Source organism: Rattus norvegicus, chromosome 3, assembly GCF_021556685.1.
Source record: "Rattus norvegicus strain SHRSP/BbbUtx chromosome 3, alternate assembly SHRSP_T2T, whole genome shotgun sequence".
Classification (NCBI taxonomy): Eukaryota; Metazoa; Chordata; class Mammalia; order Rodentia; family Muridae; genus Rattus; species Rattus norvegicus.
This window is the reverse complement of record NC_141536.1, coordinates 134185765-134206788: the sequence shown is the minus strand read 5'-3', so window position 1 is coordinate 134206788 and position 21024 is coordinate 134185765. Positions and strand designations below refer to the sequence as shown.

At 39.2% G+C, this 21024-nt stretch overlaps 1 protein-coding gene across 2 annotated transcripts in view; it reads right to left on the bottom strand.

Annotated features, from left to right (window-relative positions):
• Xrn2 (5'-3' exoribonuclease 2) overlaps positions 1 to 21024 on the bottom strand; it is a 72226-nt gene that overhangs the window by 41653 nt on the left and 9549 nt on the right. Inside the window, 15 exon segments of one of the 2 annotated variants that reach the window (NM_001108596.2) lie at positions 1472 to 1590; positions 3677 to 3808; positions 5438 to 5482; positions 9924 to 10031; positions 10115 to 10172; positions 10271 to 10404; positions 10487 to 10561; positions 11791 to 11948; positions 12386 to 12436; positions 12657 to 12729; positions 13433 to 13522; positions 13599 to 13657; positions 14750 to 14861; positions 15250 to 15361; positions 15442 to 15569. In NM_001108596.2, the coding sequence (NP_001102066.2) occupies positions 1472 to 1590; positions 3677 to 3808; positions 5438 to 5482; positions 9924 to 10031; positions 10115 to 10172; positions 10271 to 10404; positions 10487 to 10561; positions 11791 to 11948; positions 12386 to 12436; positions 12657 to 12729; positions 13433 to 13522; positions 13599 to 13657; positions 14750 to 14861; positions 15250 to 15361; positions 15442 to 15569 (1454 nt within the window). 2 annotated transcript variants of the gene reach the window in all.

Sequence of the window (21024 nt, the reverse complement as noted above, 5' to 3'; positions counted from 1 at the left end):
AAAGTACAGAATACCCAAGATAGTCCACAGAATTCAAAAAGGTCAACAAGCTGAAGGGCCCAAGTGAGGACACCTCAGTCCCACTTGGGAGGAAGAAGGGGTGGGGGTGGGGGGATCTGGGAGGGAAAGGGGACGAGGACTAGTAGAAAGAATGGAAACAGACAACCTCAGGAGGTAGGAGGTTGGAGAATCCTCCAGAATATACCAGAGACCTGGGAGGTGAGAGACTCTCAGGACTCAAAGGGGCAGACCCTAGATGAAAGGCCCTACAGTGGGGGAGAGGGAACGTGTAGAGCCCACCTCCAGCAGAAAGACAGGGCACCAAATGAGGGATGGGGTTGCTCTCCCACATTCAAAACCCTGACCCATAATTGTTCCTGTCTGAAAGAACTGCAAGGATGGAAATGGAGAAGAGTCTGAGGGAAAGGAGGTCCAGCAAGAGGGACAAAGGGGGATCCAGCTCAAGGGGAGGCCCCAAGACCTGACACCAATACTGAGGCTATGGAGCACTCAGAAAAAGAGACCTATTATGACTGCCCTCCAAAAGACCCAACAAGCAGCTGAAAGAGTCAAATTCAGATGTGTGCACCCAACCAATGAACGGAAGCTGCTGACTCCTCTAGTTGAATTAAGGAAAAACTGGAGGAAGCTAAGGAAGTGGGGGAGCCAGAAAGAGGACCAGCAGTCTCAATTAGCCTGGACCCCTGAGATCTCTCAGACACTGGATCACCAATCAGGCAGCAGACACCAGCTGAGATGAGGCCTCCAACACATAGACAGCAGAGGACTCCCAGGTCTGGGTTCAGTCAGAGAAGATGCAACTAATCCTCAAGAGACTCAGGCCCCAGGGAGTTTATTTTGATGTCTGGTGGGGTCGGGTGGGTGGACCAGGAGGGGAATAAATCTGGAGTGTAAAATGGAAAGAAGGGAGGGGGGAGGGAGGGAAGGAGAGAGGGAAGGAAGGAAGGGAGGGAGGAAGGAAGGAAGGAAGGAAGGAAGGAAGGAAGGAAGGAGGAATCATTATCTCTTAAAATGATTTGTGCACATTTTATTTTATGGAGAAACGATTTCAGCTGAGAATACTAAGGCAAACTATATTAATTGTCCAAATGTATCTGAACTTTCTAGGTACGCAACCTAGAAATTTTAATCTCTAACAGTAACATTCAGATCATATCGTCGGAGTTAAAGATTCGTATCTAGTCAATCTAGTGTTTGGTCTCTGAGGGATAGTGGTTTGGAAGACAGAAAGCTGCCTGCATACTAATCTAGATACTTGGGTTTAACAGCAATAGCTTACACATCTCCCTGGAATTAGTGATTATTCTCACTCTCCACATTAATTACTGCTGGATAAAAAGATCACAGGCAAGAATCTAAAGGCATTGCTGCTGTAAGCTAAATAGCATTAATTAGACCGCATGTCTTTCAGAATGCGCTAACAAAGTGTTACCCAAAGAAAAGGCTTTACCTGACGTTATCCTCTGGCTCTGGCTCACTATCACTATCTTCTGCTTTTCTCTTAAGTCCTCCTAGTGGAGATGGGGAGCCATCAGATGCAAAACTTGTATTAGGGGATATTGAAGGACTCTGCAGACAATTATGATATTACAGGAAGATTTCATTATTCATTCTACGAAAGAAGGTACAGCCAAGCACCTCCACTTAACAAGTCTCGTGGGACAGTTAGTTTTAAAGCTATTAAACAGAGCAGACACACCTACGAAGAGCAGACTGGTCGCCTTCCGTACCAGGCCTCTTCCCAGGAGAGTTAACAAAGTACTGAACTTCTTATGTTCAAACCCAAAGAATTATTAGGACACAACTTGTCTCAAAAGAAACATAGCTTAACAGACATAAAAAAGTTATTCAGGGGCTGGGGATTTAGCTCAGCGGTAGAGCGCTTGCCTAGCTAGTGCAAGGCCCTGGGTTCGGTCCCCAGCTCCAAAAAAAAAAAAAGAAAGAAAAAAAAGTTATTCAATTTAAATCCTGATTTCTTTTGGCAGTTTCCTGGTACCATAATTCACAACCATTCTCTACTATCAAACAGTAAAGTTCTTAAAAAAAAAAAAAAAAACCCTCTGAAGGAAAAACCACACATGTGGTATATATTATCTGTAATAGATAACAATTGAACACACACAAACAAAGCTCGTGAGAATGCAATCAAATACTAAATGGCCAGCCATACCCAACCACACTGGAAAGAAGCAATTTAATGAGACTCCATCTGAAAACTGCGAAATCGTTTTACATGTATTTTTTAATACAGCATATAAAATAGAAAAATTTTTATTACCATTGTAAAAACTTGGATAATACTTTAGATTATTAGTTTTCCTTTGTACCAAATTTAAAAAAACACAATAGGACCATAAATATTTTAGTACTTAATTTCAAAAAATGTTAAAATATTTTCCAATTATACTTGATATATGATCAAAACTGTCATAATGGAAAAATACTTTCATATTTGTTTTCCTTCTGTTAATCACAGCAGATTAATTATTACATGTAAATTGAACTACTTTAGAATTGAGAGTTCACAGGCTCCTCAAGGCTTTAGTGATATTAAAACAAAAACCTTAGCATGAAGACAGTTCAGACTACATACCAAGAAAAGTTCAGCTATACTTCACATAGAACTCAAAAGCACTTTCCTTTCAAATATACATGGCAGTTTTGATCAGAAGAATGTGTACCCAAGGCCATAAACATGGATCAGTGAGTGAAGCAATTGCTGTATCAGCATGACAACCTGAGTTCAACTCACAACTAGAAGCAAAAGGCCAGACACACCTTTAATCCAGCACTTAGTAAGCCTGGTCTACATAGTGAGCACCTTCCAGGGCTACCAAGTGAGACCTTGTCTTTAAAAAAAAAAAAAGTGAAAGGTAAAAACCAAAAACAAAGCTGTCCTCTGACCTCCATAAGTACACGATGATTCATAGCACCCACATGTACAAACACAATAATTATTACATGATTTATTTTAAAAGTTATACTCTATAGTGTCCAAAACATATTAGTGTAGAAAAGCATCGTTGTATTTAGAAATGAGAGTGACATTATCTCAGACAGATCAGAGTCTGGGATACCAAGTTCAACCTTTATTGGACACATGTATGGTCTTCAGCAATATAACTCCTATGAATTTCACCTTACACTGAGAATGACGTTCTCTTTAGATGGTGTAACAAATATTAGCTAAATCATGTATGTCAATGATTACTGACTAGCATTCTGCCTGCCTTGCACAAGTAGTTAATCAACCAATAAACGATCACTATTTTTAAGCCTCATCTATTTGGGTGACATGTGTATCAACTGTCTAAGTCACTATTCTCTTTAGCCTCAGCCCTGAGACATTTTGGTATCCGAGTCATATCTCTAGCCTCACCCACCACTTGGCGTCTCAGGATAGAGAAGAGCAGCTATGGATCACTTGTATTACAGGAACACCACAGCCACTTGACTCTCTCTTTCTATTTGCTTGTTATGTGCTGACTACCCCATATACTTTTTCACTTCATTTAGTGATTTTCATCTTGAGAAGGGTAGATTTCATAAAGTTAAATGATGTTGGGAAAACTCTGTAAAACAAAACCTTAAACACAATTATAAAAGGATCCAACGTTCACCACTCAACACCACACAGAAGTAGTAAGCCACTTACAGAGTTACTCTGCATCCTCATTTCATAGGCGGCTTGTCTTGGATTACTGGCTACTTGACAACCTGGAGAATTTCTTGAACCCAAAGCGTAAGGTGTTAATATTCCACTAGGAGTAAAAGCTGGTTGATCTCTCTAATATAAATAGAAAATTAAATTATAACACAGTTAGTAACAGGAAACAAAGAGGACAATGGAATAGTTCTTACTTTATTGAGTTCTTTACTACTACACTAATTGAAAACTACATGAATTCCCATTAACATCACAGGGTTACTTGTACCTTCTAAGCAACAATCTGTAATACTTCATAACTTTGCCCTAAAGTACACATAATACTACGCTTGTGCTGGGTAGTTTTATGTCAACTTGACACACAAGCTAGAATCATCTGAAAAGAGAGCCCCTCAATTGAGAAGATGCTCCTACATAGGACCCAGCTGTAGACAAGCCTGTAAGGCATTTTCTTAGTGACTGGTAGTGGAGGGCCCAGTACATTGTGGGTGGTCTTGGGTTCTGTAAGAAAGCTGAGCAGGCCATGTGGAGCAAGCCAATAAGCAGTACCCCTCTCTCTATGGCTTCTGCATCAGCTCCACCTCCAAGTTCCTGCCCTTACTGTTTTTGATGATAAACTGTTATATGGAACTGTGAGTGAAATAAACCTTTTCCTCCCTGAATTGCTTTTGGTCATGGTGCTTCACCACAGCAATAATAACCCTAACTAAGACAGTCCTCTTGAACCAGATGCAATGCTAAGCATCTTAACATCTTTCCCTTTCAATTTCCAGATACTGCTCAGTAACAAGTTTGAAACTCCATCTGGTAAGAAACTCCATCTGGTGGGGAGGGGTGGAGAAGGAAGTGGTTATAAAATTTTATGCACTTAAGTATAGAATCACAGACAGACAAGCAACAGCAAACTAAGAGAAAGAACTGGTCAACACTAGGAGCAAAGCCAACAAGGGAGGCCTTGTGTATGACTGGAGAGAGTAACAAAGGCAGATGTGCAAGTGGATGAAATGAAGGAAACACTAAACACACACATAGGTGAATTTGGAAGACAGCAGGGGATAATAGATGGTTAGACTAAAACCAAGGTAGAATTGAATTCTGAAGGGGTTGAGGAGTCTAAAGAGATTTCAGAGCTGAGAAACAAAGCTTAAAAAGCCACATTCTAAGAGAATTAATCTGACAAAGATGAGAGAAGAGAAAGTGAGTATAGTAACTTCCAAGAAAAAGCAAAGGGCCAACTGTTCTTATTTCAAAAACTACCTTATTTTTACAAAAAAGTCTAATAGCCAAGTGCCACTTGCTGCCTACTTTCTATCAGGTAGAACACTGACTCCAAAGCATAAGAAGGGCTTCCTAAAAAAATGAACCAGATATTTAAAGAAAAGGATGGCACATACTAGTCTTTACACTTAAACCAACACAGGAGGACTCATGATCAGCTTAGGCTATACACATACAAATATTTCCTATCTCAACACACATATACACACACGCTCACACACACTCACTCTCTCTCTCTCTCTCTCTCTCTCTCTCTCTCTCTCTCTCTCTCTCTCATACACACAGGAGCAGGGGGTGGTGAGGCACAGACAGAAACACAGAGAAACAGAGATCCTAATATTCTTTTGCCAGTTCCAAGAAAGCTGGTTGGATACGGATATTCTTGACTGAATAAGGAACACTGTACTGAATAATGTCCTCCAAAAAAGTTAAGCTATGGCCAATCTCATATGATTAAAATTAAAAACTCACCTTCATCCTCTTTCTTTTTTCTTTCTGTCGTCTTCTAAAACTGTCCTAAAAGTATAAAATCCACATATTCTGTCAAATAATTACACAAAAATGTCAGAGTTAAACATTAGCAGGAGTGATGTGAAAGACCATTTATCTGGGTACATGACAATACTGGGCACCTCTCTGCCTCTCTGCCTCTCTGCCTCTCTCTCTCTCTCTCTCTCTCTCTCTCTCTCTCTCTCTCTCTCTCTCTCTCTCTCTCCATATGTGTGTGTGTTCAACCTTTATTGGACACATGCATGGTCTTCAGCAATATAACTTCTGTGAATCTCACACACATACGGGGACAGAAGGGGTGGGGGGAGAGAACTCTAGATGGGCAGAAAAACTGACCTTAAATACAAATAACTATTCTTAAAGTTTTAAGATCTTAAAAATACATTTTCAGGAAAATATAAAAGCTATGACAAAGATCTTAGCTTTACCTCGAATGGAATACATCTTTCAATATGGAGAAAATACAAGTTAAATAAATTACGAATCCTAAGTTGTTAAATATAACTGCCATTTAAAACCTCTACAAGACAGCTGAATAAACACACTCTGCTACATTACTGAAGGCTCTCACTCCTAATTCTAGCATAAACCACAAGAACCACAGGCAAGAAAGAAGTGGGATCCCACAAAGACTGATTGGTATCATCTAGAAAGCTATCAACAGAAAAAAGGGAATTCAGATCTAATGTTTATTCGGGGCCACATTAATGTACAGGGTAGGGTTCTTTTTCTCTCTTCTCAAAGAACAGGTGTGATTTTGACTTTCTGCGATTTGGGGATGACATTGTCCCCAGTTAATGATGGTCTATTCCACAGGTTTGCAAACCCATACTTAGCAAAGTAAAACAATAATACAGTGCTCACGGCTGCTGCTGTGGCCTAAAACAGAGAAAAGCCAGCAGGTACAAGTACTGGTGGCTACCCCAGGCAGATGTACTTGTATCTCTTCTAAGTGTATCCTGCCAAGTGCAATACAAAACTTTAATGAGATCTGAAATTGGTGTTTTCTATCCTGGAGATGGGTTTTATTGGTGGTAGTTTTCAAGACAGCTTCCCTGTGTAGCCCAAGCTGCCCTAGAACTCAGATATCCACTTGCCTCTGCTGGGATTAAAGACATTCATCACCACACCCAGCTCAGGAGAAGGGTTTAACATGGACCCAGGATGAGCCTATGAAACCTCCAATGGTATGGAAACTGCTAAGTTTTTTCTTCTTTGACTTATTTCTGTGGTTCTGGAAATCCAAGCCAGAGAGAAGGGTGTGGATGAGTGTGTACGCGCTCCAGGCAAGTTAGAGAACAAGCAAGTTCAGGGAGTCTGTTCTCTCCTACCATGTGGAGTCTAGAAATCTGAAGGTCATGAGGCTTGACAGAAGTGCCTTTACCCACTGAGCTATATCTAGCTGGCTCCCCCATTGATTTCTGTAATCAAGCTTTCCTCCTCCCTCTCTACAAAGTTTCTATCTAAGCCAGCTGTAGACTGTGAAATTTCTCAGTCCTTTTCAGAACTTCCTTGAATCACATCCTTTACCTGGCTCTCTTCTACTCTCACTACTTGCCTTTGCTCAATTTTATTGTTCCCTTGAGCTCAGTACTTGGACCTCTTCACTTTTCTCTTCCAATGGGAATGAGCATCTGCTCTCTTGGCTTTAAACACTGTCCATATGTTAATAACCAGGACCTCTTCCACTTCAAAATCTCCATCTGGGTACTTTGAACTAAACGCGTCCAAAATGGAATTTTCATCTCTACTTCTAAGATTTTCCTGCACCCTAACCTTTCTTAGAGGAGATGCTTCACTTTCTAACTGCTTGGAAATACCCTGTGGTCATTCTTGACACCTCATTTCTCTCTTATAACCTACATGCAGCCCATTGGCCAGCCCCATTGCACTGCTTTCAAAACGTGTGCCGACCTCATCTGCATGAAATATGCTCTCCATAGTTAATCAAAGCAAGGTAGGAGAAAAATCAGATCTTATCAGTTTTCTATCTAGAACCTCCCTTTGGTATATAATAAAGCTAAGTACTTAAAATAGCCTATAGGGGTACCTAGATCTAGCCCTCTTATCACTTTTCAGAACTTCACACCAATACTCTCACCGTCTTGCCTCCTCTCCTACTGCTATATTCTGCTTGCCCCTTACTGGTCAGTGTACATACAAGGCAGCTCCTGTCCAGAGCTATTCTCTGGGTTTTAAGTGCTTCCTTTAAACATCTACGTGGCATACACCTTAACACTATCCGTGTCTTTATTCACTTATCTGTCAGTAAAGCCTCTCGCTGTACAATCTTGCCATTACTACTTTGCCAGATACTGTCTCAACTAGTTTTTATCTTAATGGCTTTTAAAAGTCTATCACATTACAAGGTTGAGCTGGCTACTATGGTTGCTGTCGATCTTCCCCTAAAGAATAAAAGCTCTCAGAGGGCAGAAATTTTTGTCAACTCTTTGTCTACTGCCTTATTACTGGCAATCAAAACACTAGCACATAGCTAGGCTGCTCATACTAAGGATTCCAAAACTCATAAACTATACAGCATCACAATTTAGGCTTAACTGCTCAATTTTAATAAGTACTAACACATCCTTTTCTGAAGACTTTCATTCTACTGCCTGCTGAATATATGGCCCTAAGGGCTGGTAGTCACACATAAACAAAACAACCACTGGTGTGAACTGGTCTTGAATTCTTCTATGTGCTATGAACACCTTCATGGATTTACCAAAAGCCACAAACAAACTTTCTGGAAGTTTCATACTGAAACTGATGTTTCTCCTGCTGTGCAACCATGAGAAAAGACAGTATGACTTCAGGGACACCAAAGCTTAAAATGCTTTCTCAGCTAGGTCAGCAAGAAATCATTATTACATCTAAAACACTAAAGTAGAAAGCAAATCCCTTGTCCTTTAATGGTAAGTTAGCACTGTAGCACATATAAAGACTGCTTTTCCAAGGCGTTTTTATACCAAGCTGTAACATCATATACATTATTATGTATCAATAGCAATAAAGTGAAAACACTGTAAGTGTTAAAGATATAGTCAAACACACACACACACACACACACACACAAATATAATAACAACAACAACCAACTCCAAAACAGATGCTCTAGTAGATACTAAAACTTGGGGGTTGGGGATTTAGCTCAGCGGTAGAGTGCTTGCCTAGCAAGCGCAAGGCCCTGGGTTCAGTCCCCAGCTCCGGGGAAAAAAAAAAAGAAAAGAAGAAGAAAAAAAGAAAACTTGACTAATACTGAAGACAATTGGAAAAAAATGCGTAGTCAAGTCAAGTTGATATAAGAAAGGTCCAAAGCCCTACAACTAAGAGAGAATAACTGTGGTACACAGAGTTAAAAACACAGGAACAATATAATTATTACTTGCTATTTGCTCAATACAGCCATTTGTCTTTTTATCAACTCAGCTTACAAAAGTTTCTTTCTCTTTAAGGAGCTACTATCAGCTCATTGCCCCATTCTAGTCTCCTCCTTTACTACCCCTACCATCAATCTTCAATCCCTCTGCCTCTAGGTTGCTGCCCCTCCAGCCTACCAGCTTCCTGAGGTTTTGCACCCCTGGTCAAGCCTTAGATAGCATGACTAAGTCATTCTAAACTGTAGCTTCTTTTCTATTTAGGGATCTCCTTCTGCCTCTCTATAACTGATTCCTTACTCTTAGCAATGGTCAATGTTCCCAGTGTTTTTATGGGGGCACTTTCACTCCACACAAGCCCATAGAATTTCACATTCCCACTCTTGGCTTCAAGTAACTCCTTCCATCAACCAAGGTTCTAAAATTGTTTTCAAGACTTGCCCCATGTCAGACATTCTGTAGTCATCCCATACTCATCTCCAAAATGTACTTCATTTTGTATCTGTCCCTCGCCCCAATATTCGGTGAATGGTATCAACAAATTCTGAATTGCCCAAAATAGAAACTTGGACTCCTCCACAAGCACTTGTGGATCCTCCATAAGCAATTTCAAAGTGCTTCATTACTTATTTTCTTCCTTAATGTTTTAATTTACCTTAGAGGCACTACCCTCCACAGGGCCTCCATTTTGCCGCCATTCTGCCCTAGCTCATGCCATCCAACTCAGACCTCTACACCTGGACTCCTGGAATACAAACTCCTAAGACATAACCCTGTTTCTAGAGTATAAATAATTCTTAAAAAAACATGATAGCCACTAGTTCAAAGCCAACTTAGGCTTCAGGTTTTTGGATTTATACCTGAAATAAGATTAGGAAAAGAAAACCTGCAACACAACTCAAATAATGTACAATACACGGTTTCACACAGCAAGTATCCCAGCCGTTATAAAATAACCAAGAACTAGGTTTGAGATTACAGCAGGGGCAGCATAACACACTCAGACAGGTAAAAAGTACATCACAGCCTAGGAAAGACAGGATCAATTTCAGCTACTACAATGTATTTACCTCATCATCTTTTCTCTTTTTAAAAATGCTATCCTCAACTTCACCAACTGCTAACATGATCATCTGTACTCTTTGTAGATTGACATAACCACTTTCTGTAAGGTAACCCTGTAAGTGATAAAATACATGTAAAATGATCCTCTTAAAAAACCAAATATTTTTGTTTTTAAATTATTCAAGAATAAACTTACCCCAGTTTTGTGTACCACGTTTTTGTATATGTTAACCAAACGATCAATTGCACCTTCCCTGCCACCAGGAGACAAATATTATTCATTAAAACCAATGGGCTCTTTGAAGTCGAGAAGGCTGAAACAGTCCCTGACACATCCCACAAATACACACACCTAATCTCTAGTGACGGCAAGTGAGGAAGGAAATCATTCCCCACAAAGAAGCACATGAACACCCAGTCATCGATGCTCCTCTCCACATCAAATGGGAACGGTAAGCTGGCCATGGTGAGCTCTCGTTCCAGATACTACAAGAAAAGAAGGTTAATATCAAAGCAATGGAAAGAAGATGCTTTATGAGTGCCAGTTCTAAAAACCATTGAAACGTACCTCTCGAAGGACATTCAGCCGAAGGAAGATGAACTCCCCTTCTGCACAAGGAAGACTATCTGCAAGTTCATCATGCTGTAGGAAAGAAATGGAGATTGTGTCCAGCCTATTCCTGCAATTTTTCAGTCATGCAAATCTTAAAGAGTTTTTCTAATTTAAGAACCACTTAATATTTAAGCACTAAAAATTTAAAAGTTCACCAAACCTTTTTAAAATAATCACATCTAGTTGGGGATTTAGCTCACTGGTAGAGCGCTTGCCTAGCGAGCGCAAGGTCCTGGGTTCAGTCCCCAGTTCCGGGGGGGGAAAAAAAATCACATTTAGATCAGAAGTGGGCAATTATTTGGTATGAAGGGCAGTGAATATTTTATATTTGGGGAGACATATACAGATGAATATTCATATTCTAGAATACTTTTACTTTCCTTTTAGAAAATATAAAAGGAGCTGGAGAGATGGCTCAGTGGTTAGGAGCAGTTGACATTCTTTCAATGAACCCAAGTTCAGTTTCTAACACCCATGTCAGGTCAAAACGGATGTCTATCTCTGGTATCTATTTCTGTCTGTCTGTCTGTCTCTGTCTCTCTCTCTCTCTGTGTCTATCTTTCTGTGTCTGTCTGCCTGCCTCTCTCTCTCCCTTAAATTAAAACCTTAAAAAAAAAAAAAAAAACTTCTAACTCATAGGTAACCATGAAAGGCCTGTTTGCCAACCCCTCCCTCACCTCTGTCCCCCAGTATCAGTATTCTGATACAGTATGTATATTCCTCTGCCCCTTCTGTGAGGGTTTACTCAGATCATTGTATATTTCGCTTTTCTGCTGTCTGTCCAAAATCACATAGAATACTATATTTAACTGTTTTTCAGTTTTCCCCAAGAAACCCGTGTGGAAGGGTCTTAACCAACCAAGTAACTCAGATAAACATAAAACGGTAAAGTATCATGATGTGTAATATATATGTAGTTCCTTCAAAGGAAATAGTAATCATTTAAAATATCTTCCATAAACAATTCACACTTAATACACACCATTATCTACGGGAACTTACCTTCATGGAAACAAAAATTACATTATAAAAATGTAAAGTAGAAGGAATTGAGTGTGTGCAAGTTTGTGAATGCAGGCTTACTTCAGATTCTTCCACAAGCTACATTTCTGTGAAATATTTTTATGAAGTAGTTTGAATAAAGTTGGTGGTTAATGCACATTCTAAAACTGTTGAAATGGTATGCTGTGTGGCAGTATGCATATTTTCCTATGGTAACAGACTTTTCAAATAGGGTATGTCTATCTTAAAGCTCTTACCTTCCCCTTCTTTTCTCTGGGCAAACCTTCACAGTCCTTGACCTCGTGTCCAAACTGATTACAAAGAGCACATGGTTTAGGTTTATTTGGTTTGAATTCTTCTCTGATTATGGTGAAGTTAGGTTCATGTGTAGCAAGACCAAGCATAATGAGATCAGCTATCAATAAGAAAACAACAAATGAATGGTATTTTGGATGGATCCTATACCATAATCAAAGTACTACTAAACAATGACAACAAGAAAAAGTCCCACAGAACAAAGAACATAGGCAGGAAAACCAAAAAGCCATCCAATAGTAGTTTTCTACTATAAAGTCATTCAGAGACATGGACTTACAATAATAAAACACCACTAGGGATTATGTGGGAAACTGTCCACAATAAAGTCAATGACACACATTTAAAGTTTTAAAAACAAAACGACAACAAAAAAAAAAATTCATCACAGGTTAACTGACCACAGTAAAACAACAAATCAACAGTGGTTCCTTCTAAACTCAAGCAAGACACCTGAGAATTGTCAACCCACCCTGAAATACCCGCCACACAATACCCCACTTAACATACTCTGGTTTAAACCAAGAACAAACTTACCATCAGCTCCACATAAACAATGATGAGTATTTGGGTCATGGTTAGGCTGGGCTAAAAAAGAAAAGAAACATGTATTTATAGAAACATACCACCCACAACAGAAGTACCACAACTTGCCAAGTATTTTCTAGCTAATGGTCTTCTTAATTGTTTTCAGTCAGCGCTAGGACAAAACCCAAGGTCCTGCATGTACTAAGTAAATCTTCTACCATTAAGCTACATCCCCTGGCCTGAGTTATATTCATTATCATCAAACACTTTTGAATTTTACCTCTTTGTCTTCTAATGTAATCCATGATTTTGTGTTCTCCTTCACCAGGCGCACTAGCGTCAGATAATATAACCTATTAAAAAAGGTTTTCTATGTTTAGTTCACCGCCCCAGTTTCTATGAACAAAGAGGAAAAAACAGACAATTTCCTCAATGTGTATTAGTAGGTGGGACAACAACTAAAGAAGGTATGTGTTGAACACTAAGGATACAGCACTGCTAACTAAACACAAGGACGGAAAAGAACAGAGTGATTCCTCACCAGTTCACAAGCTCTAACTACTTACTACAAAGGATACAGCACCAATCATCAACGAAAGAGTTATCCAGTCTAATTACTAAGTCTAATTAAAGAAAAATACTCCTTAAGCTACAATAACAGAAAGGTTCACTCAGTTTTACTTAAAGACTTCATGAGAACTATCCATTTGTAAATACAGTCTCACAACTTTATTTTGCTACATTTTGATTTCTAATGACAAACCTACTTTCTAGTTAAAAGCTATATTCTTATCTGTATTTTTTTTTAAATTATGAATCCCATTTTACAGCTTAACAGTGAGGTAAGAGAACAAAACTAGCATTAAGAGAAAATTCAGCTATATAAAATCTGACCATGCAAGGCAACCCATTTCCAATAACTGAGAAGGCTTCTCTTTTCTCTGACAGTCAACTAGCATTTTACCGGAGGAAAGGGATAAATAATACCAGTCATATCAAAGTACAGCCTCGAATGATCACTCTCATCTTTCTGAAGTACCAAAGTGTGAAACTTACTGTCAAATTTTTCCACCCGGGGTCATTATTTAAACGATCAGCTATGTAATAGCGAAGGCATTTAGCAAGATTGTCCATGAACTCAGTTCCCTAAAATGATAGAAAGAAAGAAATTAACCTATCATTTAAGAGTTAGCAGTAGCTAGCAAAGCCTGAGACTACTTACTGGTGTAATACAGTTGCTGTCAAATCTTTCTTTTATTTCTTCTGGAGGAAGAAAGCCACCTAGACAAAAGAGGCAATGTTTTGTTTTCCCCTTAAAAACTGAATAAATTAATCAATATTAAGGCAGAAGAGTAACAAAAAATGTAAATATGAAAGAAAGATGTTATAACTTAAGAAAAAGATGATCTGCTCTCTGAGAAGAAAACAGCATTTCTCCCCTTCAATTTAATAAGCTTTAACTTAGCAGTTCTCAACCTTCTTTGGTGCGACCCTGTAATAGTTCCTCATGTTGGATTGACCCCACCATAAAATTATTTTCATTGTTACTTTCTTAACTATATTTTGCCAGTTAGGAAATATCTGATATGCAGGGTATCTGGTATGCAGACCCCTGTAAAAGAGTCTTTCAAGCCCCAAAAGAGTCTGTGCAACCCACAGACTGAAAACCACTGTTTTATTAAGACTGTCAAAAAATACATAACACACAAAAGATTCTACAACACAGAAACATAAAAATCATGAGGTCCTTTCTCTGTAAGAGAACATAAGCATTGGTTAATGGTTTTAATTTTGACAACAATTCTCAATAAATCATTAAAATATTCTAACAGAAACAAGCTGTAAGAGAGTCATAACTACAGCTGGTGATAGTGGTACATGTATTTAATCACAGCACTCAGGAGGCAGAGTCACATAGATCTGACTTCAAGGCCAGCTTGGACTACACAGTGAGTTCAGGGACAGCCAGGGCTACAGAGAAACCCTGTCTCGGGGAAAGAGGCAAAGGGAATCTTAATTACAAGCCATGGTTAAAATAGCTATATATACTTACATACTTTCAAGCAAATTAAATAGCTCATGACATCTTTTTTTCCTGATATAAAATGCGAATTAGTAACAAAAAAGTGGGGGGGGGGCTTTTCTATCTACTATACTGCTGTGGGTAGCACACACCAACAGATAAACCTGATAAAACCAACCAAAGGTCACACCACACACACTGGGTTGAAGAAGCAGTTCCAGTTGGCCTCAGCATCCCTCTCCAACTTTCTTCTGAAACTTAGCTCTAACCTAGGTATCCAACAGAAATTTTAAAGCACTGGGAACTGCAGAAAAGGGGGAAAGTCCAACTTAAAGATATATCCTCCTTACCTTTTGCAAGTATTTCCTCTCTGACTCGCTGCTTCTCAACTGCGGCTTCCATTCCTTCCTTAGATGCTCTGAACCTCCTTGAACGCTGCTGGTTCATTTTGGCACGTGGTGCCTAAAAACATATATCTCATGTTTACATAATGCTATTCAAAATATTTCCAAGCAAATCCATACATCATTTCTAACCTTCACTTTTTATCCCATAGTAAATCCAAACTGCCTCTTCTCCCAACACCTTTGTATGTGTCACTTAGTACTTCTAAGTATCTAAATTTACTGTCTATGTCACTTTAAAGGGGAAGTTCATCAATCAGTAATCCATAGCATTGCATAGTAAAATGACAAAAGAAAATGTCAATGAATTATTGAAGTATGAGACTTTTCTTTTTGAAATTAACCACAGTCAATATTTTTTTACAATTCAGCTGACTTTCACTGAGATATTCAGAAAATAGCAACAAAAATAGAGGCTTCTAAATCAATTCCTTTTTAGCACTTACCACTCCATCTATTGCCATATAGAGAAGTCTTCTTGGTCTTACAATATTGAAAAGTCTGTCAATGTACTCAAAAATTGCAACCATCATTTCATCTTCATTTTTTGGTGCTGGTCTATAATGATAAGCAGACAATGTAATAGAATGTAGTGCTTCTGTAACGTGTGCTATCAATGGCAAAAATGGATTACATACTTGTCTTCAGGATGAGTACAGGGATGGATGATTCCATTCATATCCAAATACAGATTATCAAACTCCACATCATTTGGATTAGGTTTACTGGCATCAACTGGAATCTTCACACCATTGCATTCTTTTGGCTATGAAGAAGTGATAAGCAATATTTTGATTGTGCAGATCTAAATATGGCAGGTACTATGCACAATATGAACCGATTTAATTTCAGAACTGGAAGTACAAACAGAATCAAATGAAATGTTCCCATTAAAGTATAAACCGCCTCTAACTCTAATTATGTAAGATCACTGACATATTCAAGCAAGGTCAAGGGAGCCATCTTCATCACATCTCTCACCATTTACACTAACAAGTTCTGTCAGTTTAACCTAAAATGCTTTCCCATTCATCTCTTTTCATGCTGTGAGCATGGTATCATGCTATCACATCATACCTAGGAAGTAGCAACTACCTTCACACAATCTCACTTCCAGTCTAGTGTTTAAACAGTAAAACACAAACACATTTGTGTCTTATCCTTGCCTACTTTCCCAGTGCTTCCCAACCAAACAGCTAAACAATGAGCCTGACCCACACAATATTATGGAGGCCCAATTCAGTTCTCAAAAGTTCCTATAAGCCAGGTGTAGTAACTGGCACCTAAACACAGCACTGGAGAAGCTGAGAAAGGAGTGTCCCAAGCTTAAGGCTAACAGGCTATACAGTAAGTTCCAAAATTACAGAGTACAACCGCATCGCAAAAGAAAACCTAAAAACGAAACAGAACAGAAAAACAAATGTCCCAGGAAAAGCGCTGTCCTTTCTTCTGCTGCACCTCTGGGTAGAAAGCCTTCTTCCCTCTACCAACACTCACTTCCTGAAATCTTAGTAACTTCAGAGCCCAGCCTCAAATCAAATGTCATTCACTTCACAGTATCTATAATATGTCAGCTCCCAAGGAATGAACCGTTTCCTTCCTGCATTTCTTAGGATTCTGCTTATACTCTTGTAATATCATCGTAGTCTTATGAATAGTTTGTCATTTCTACCCAACTACATTGTGAGGCCTTCAAGTGTGGGGCTGTACTCTCAAAGGTTCTCAATTACACTTTAATAATGACAGTCCTTTTGGTTTTCCTCCAGAACTTCAATGAAAGATTAACACAAGACCCAATTTTTGTTTTACTAATAGTATGAGTTCTTAAACACAAAGCAATAGGGGAAAAAGTCCATAATTTAAAGGCCCATCATGTACATGCTAAACCACAGGTAATTATAAAAAGTTATGCTACAAGACAGTAGTCACCTATCCTGTATGATTATATGAAAGACCTATAGAAATCTACAGAAACAAAGTAGATAAGGCTATATCAAGCTGAGGATGAAGAAAGATGAGAGAAATGAAAAGTGACTATTAATGAATATCCACTGCTTTAGATAGTAAGGAAATCTAAAATTATATACTAGTAATGATCACACAACTCTGCAAATACACTAAAAACTACTGACACCACTAGGCACAATGGTGTACACCTCTAAGTGGCACCAAGAGGCAGAGACAGGTAGATCTCTATTCATTTGAAGTTAGACTGGTCTATGTAAAGCGTTTCTGGACAGTGAAGACTACACAGTGAGACTATTTCAAAAGCAAATAACTTAAAACAAAGAAAAAAACCTGGTATTTTAAGCAAATGGATTCATGATAGAATTTATATCAAGGGTAATACAAAATGAACATGATTAAAATAATTTTATGTGTATGAAAATTATATTATTAATGTTACTTTGTATGCAAATAAGTTATACTTCATAAAGCTGTTTAAATAAAATTCAGAAGCTAACTTATGTAGACTGCCATGTATCCATGTACTGGACTGCCAGGCCAAGTAAGATATAAAAAGCTAACTGGATGGTTATGAACACACCACTGGACAGAAAATGTAAGAGGCAGAAAATACACATTAATTAGATATTGTGTAGAGCTAAATACACATGCAATGAAAGCACAGAGAACATTAAGGGAATAATAACAAAAACTATTTTAGAAAAGTGGTTACTTAAAGGGAGGGACGGGCATGAAAGCAAGCTTCAATATATACTATAACTGACGGTGAGGGGTATGGAAAAAGGGACTTTTAGACAGTTCTATAAATATATACTGAATCAAGCAAGAGGATTCAAGAGTTCCAGGACATTGTCTCTAAAAACAAACAAACGATAAACATGTGTGTGTGTGTGTGTGTGTGTGTGTGTGTGTATGTGTGTGTATGTGTGTCTGTGTGTGTGTGTGTCTGTGTGTGTGTATAAATGTAATCTTTGGAAATGGTTCCAAGAATAAACTTTACATAAAAAAAATGCATGCACAAACATACATAAGAAAGAGAAGGATAGAACAGAAAAAAATTCAAAGAGATACTGAAATTATCACAAATAAAAAATATAGGGGTTGGGGATTTAGCTCAGTGGTAGAGCGCTTGCCTAGCAAGCGCAAGGCCCTGGGTCCCCAGCTCCAAAAAAAAGAAAAAAGAAGAAAATATATATACCAGAAGCTCTATAAACTCCAAAATATACACATCATCACAGTAAAAATGCTGAAATATACAAAAAGGAAGAGAAATGATATGAGAATATACTAGAGGAACGAAGGTAGCAGGGGAAACAGTTCGGTCAGGTTAGAGTTGGCTCCCCACTTAAGAGCACTTTTGCAGCCTGTACAAAAAAGGACACCAGGGGAATCAGCATCCCTGATTTCAGGCTGTACTATGGAACTGTAGAAATAAAACAGGTTGATCAATGTGATTAAATAAAAAACCTAGACATAAATCCACACACCTATGGACATTTGACTTTTTATAAAGAAGCTAGAATTACATAATGAGGAAACAAAGTATCTTCAACAAATGGTGCTGATGTCTCCCGTGTTAAAAAAATGCAAATAGATCTGTCTCTATTACCCTGTGCAAAACAAGTCCAAGTAGATCAAAGACCTTACCATAAAACCAGACACACTGAACCTGATAGAAGAGAAAGTGTGGAATAGCCTTGAATACATTGGTTGGCATTAGCATTGGTACAAGAGACAACTTCCTGAACAGAACACCATTAGCACAGGCTCTAAGATCAACAATCAATGGGACCTCATAAAACTGAAAAGCTTCTGTGAAGTGAAGGACATACCACTAGGAAAAGGTATTTGCCAACTCCACATCTGACAGAGGGCTGATATTCAAAATGACTCAAGAAACTAGGCACCAACAAACCAAACAATCCAATTAAAAATGGGACACAGATCTAAACCATATTTCTCAATAAAGTAATCTCGAATGGCTGAGAAGCATTTAAAGAAATGTTTAACCTTCTTAGCCATCAGGAAAATGCAAATCAAAACTCTGAGATTCCATCACACAACTGTCAGAATAGCTACGATCAAAAACACAAGTGGCAGCTCAATTGGTGAGGATGTGGAGCAAATGGAACACTCCTCCATTACTGGCGGGAATACAAGCATATATATAGCCAATTAGAAATCAATATGGAGGTTTCTTAGAAAATTGGAAATCAATCTACCTCAAGACCCAGCTATGCCATTCATGGGCATATTCCCAAAGGACATTCCATCCTACCACAAGGACACTTGCTCAACCATGTTCACTGTAGCTTTATTCACAAAAGCCAGAAACTGAAAATGACTTAGGTGTCCCTCAACGGAAGAATGGATAAAGTGTTGACATTACACAATATGGGAGGATTTGGGGGGGGGGGGTACTAAGAGAGATGACTGGAATTGGGGTGGGGCATTTGGAAGGTGAAGCAGAATCTAGTGCAATGGAAACTTCCTGGAATCTACGAGAATGACCCTAGCGAAGTCTCCTAGTAATGGGGGACAGAGTGCCTGAATTGGCCTCTCTACCTGTAACCAGGCAAGGCTCTCAGCAGGACTGGGACATTAATCTAGCCACAAAACCTTCAACCATACTGTCCTTACTGCAAGACATGTTGGGGCAATGGTGACAGTGGCACAGAACTTGTGCAAATGGCCAACCCATGGCTAGTACAACTTGGGGCCCAATCCGTGAGAGGGAATCCAGACCCGACACTGCCCAGATAGCCAAGAACCAGAGGCAGGAGAGCCCAGAGACCCAGGATAGAACCAAACACACAGACCAAAAAAAGTCAATGAAATAATTCCTAATGATATTCTGCTATACTTACATATAGGTGCTTAGCACAACTGTCCTCAGAGGGGCATCATTCAGCAACTGATGGGAACAGATGCCACAGCCAAACACTAGGTGGAGCCTGGGGAACCCCACGAAAGAGGTGGGGGGAAGGACTGTAAGAATCAGGGATTCAAGAATACCATGAGAACATGGCCCAAAGAATCAACTACAGCAGAGCTCATAGGAGCTCTTTATGGGTCTGAGCTAGGTCCTCTGCATATACCTCATGGTTGAGTAGCTGGGTGTTCTTATGGGACTCCCAACAGTGAAAATGGAGGACATCTGTGACTCTTTTGCCTGTGCTTGGGGACCCCTTTCCTCCTACTGGTTTGCTTTATCCAGTCTTGCTGTTTGTGCCCACTTTTATATCTTGTTATGGTGTTTTTGGTGGACATCCCTGGGAGGCCTTCTCTTTCTCTGAAGGGAAACTTATCTAGGGGAAACAGGGTGGGAGGGGGCAGGGGGAAGACTGGGAGGAATAAAGAGAGCAGAAACTGTGGTCAGAATGCAATGAAGATAAATGTTTAAAAAAAAAAAGAGTACTTGTTGTTCTTGTAGGAGACCCAGATTTGACTTCCAGCATCCAGCTCACAACTGTCTGTAACTCTAGTCCTAGTGAATCTGATGCCCTCCTTCTGAACTCCAAAGGGCACCACATACATCCATGCAGGCAAACCACTCACACACATGAAATAAATATAAAATTCTCAAATAAATTAATAAACAGCAAATGCTTAGCAACTTTCAAGAGAACCCCAGTAACATCTTACTTCTCGGGGAAGCAGGACAGCATAAAAAGTGTTAACCAAAGAAAGTTTTTATCTAGGAACATTATTATTAAACAGTAATGAAGTCCAGGAAGATGGCTCAGAGGGCAAAGGCCTTTGCTGCCAAGCCTAATGTCTTGAGGTCAACCCCTGGAATCCACATAGTAGAAGGAACTGACCTCCATATGCATACCATAGCATTTACCCACAGTCACCAAATAAATAAATGTAATTTAATACATTTAGGCTAATAAAATGGCTCAGGGGGTAAAGGTACTTGCTGAGTAATCCTGGTCACATCAATTCAATCCTCAGAAGCCGCATAAAGGTAGATAAAAGACCCAACTCCAAAACTTGTCCCCTGACCACCAGATACCTGTGTGCCTGCTTATTTATATGTGTACCACATGCATGCAGACACCCTTGGAGGTCAAAAGGCACTGGATTCCAGGGAACTGGAATTACAGGCAGTACTGAACATAGGTCCTCCACAAAAACAGCAAACTACTGAGCTATCTCTCTATCCTCCAAAATACTGTTATTTTAAGATACATTTATTTGTTTTGAAGGTTGAGGCAGGGACTATGCACATGCCTTTGGTGCCATGTAGA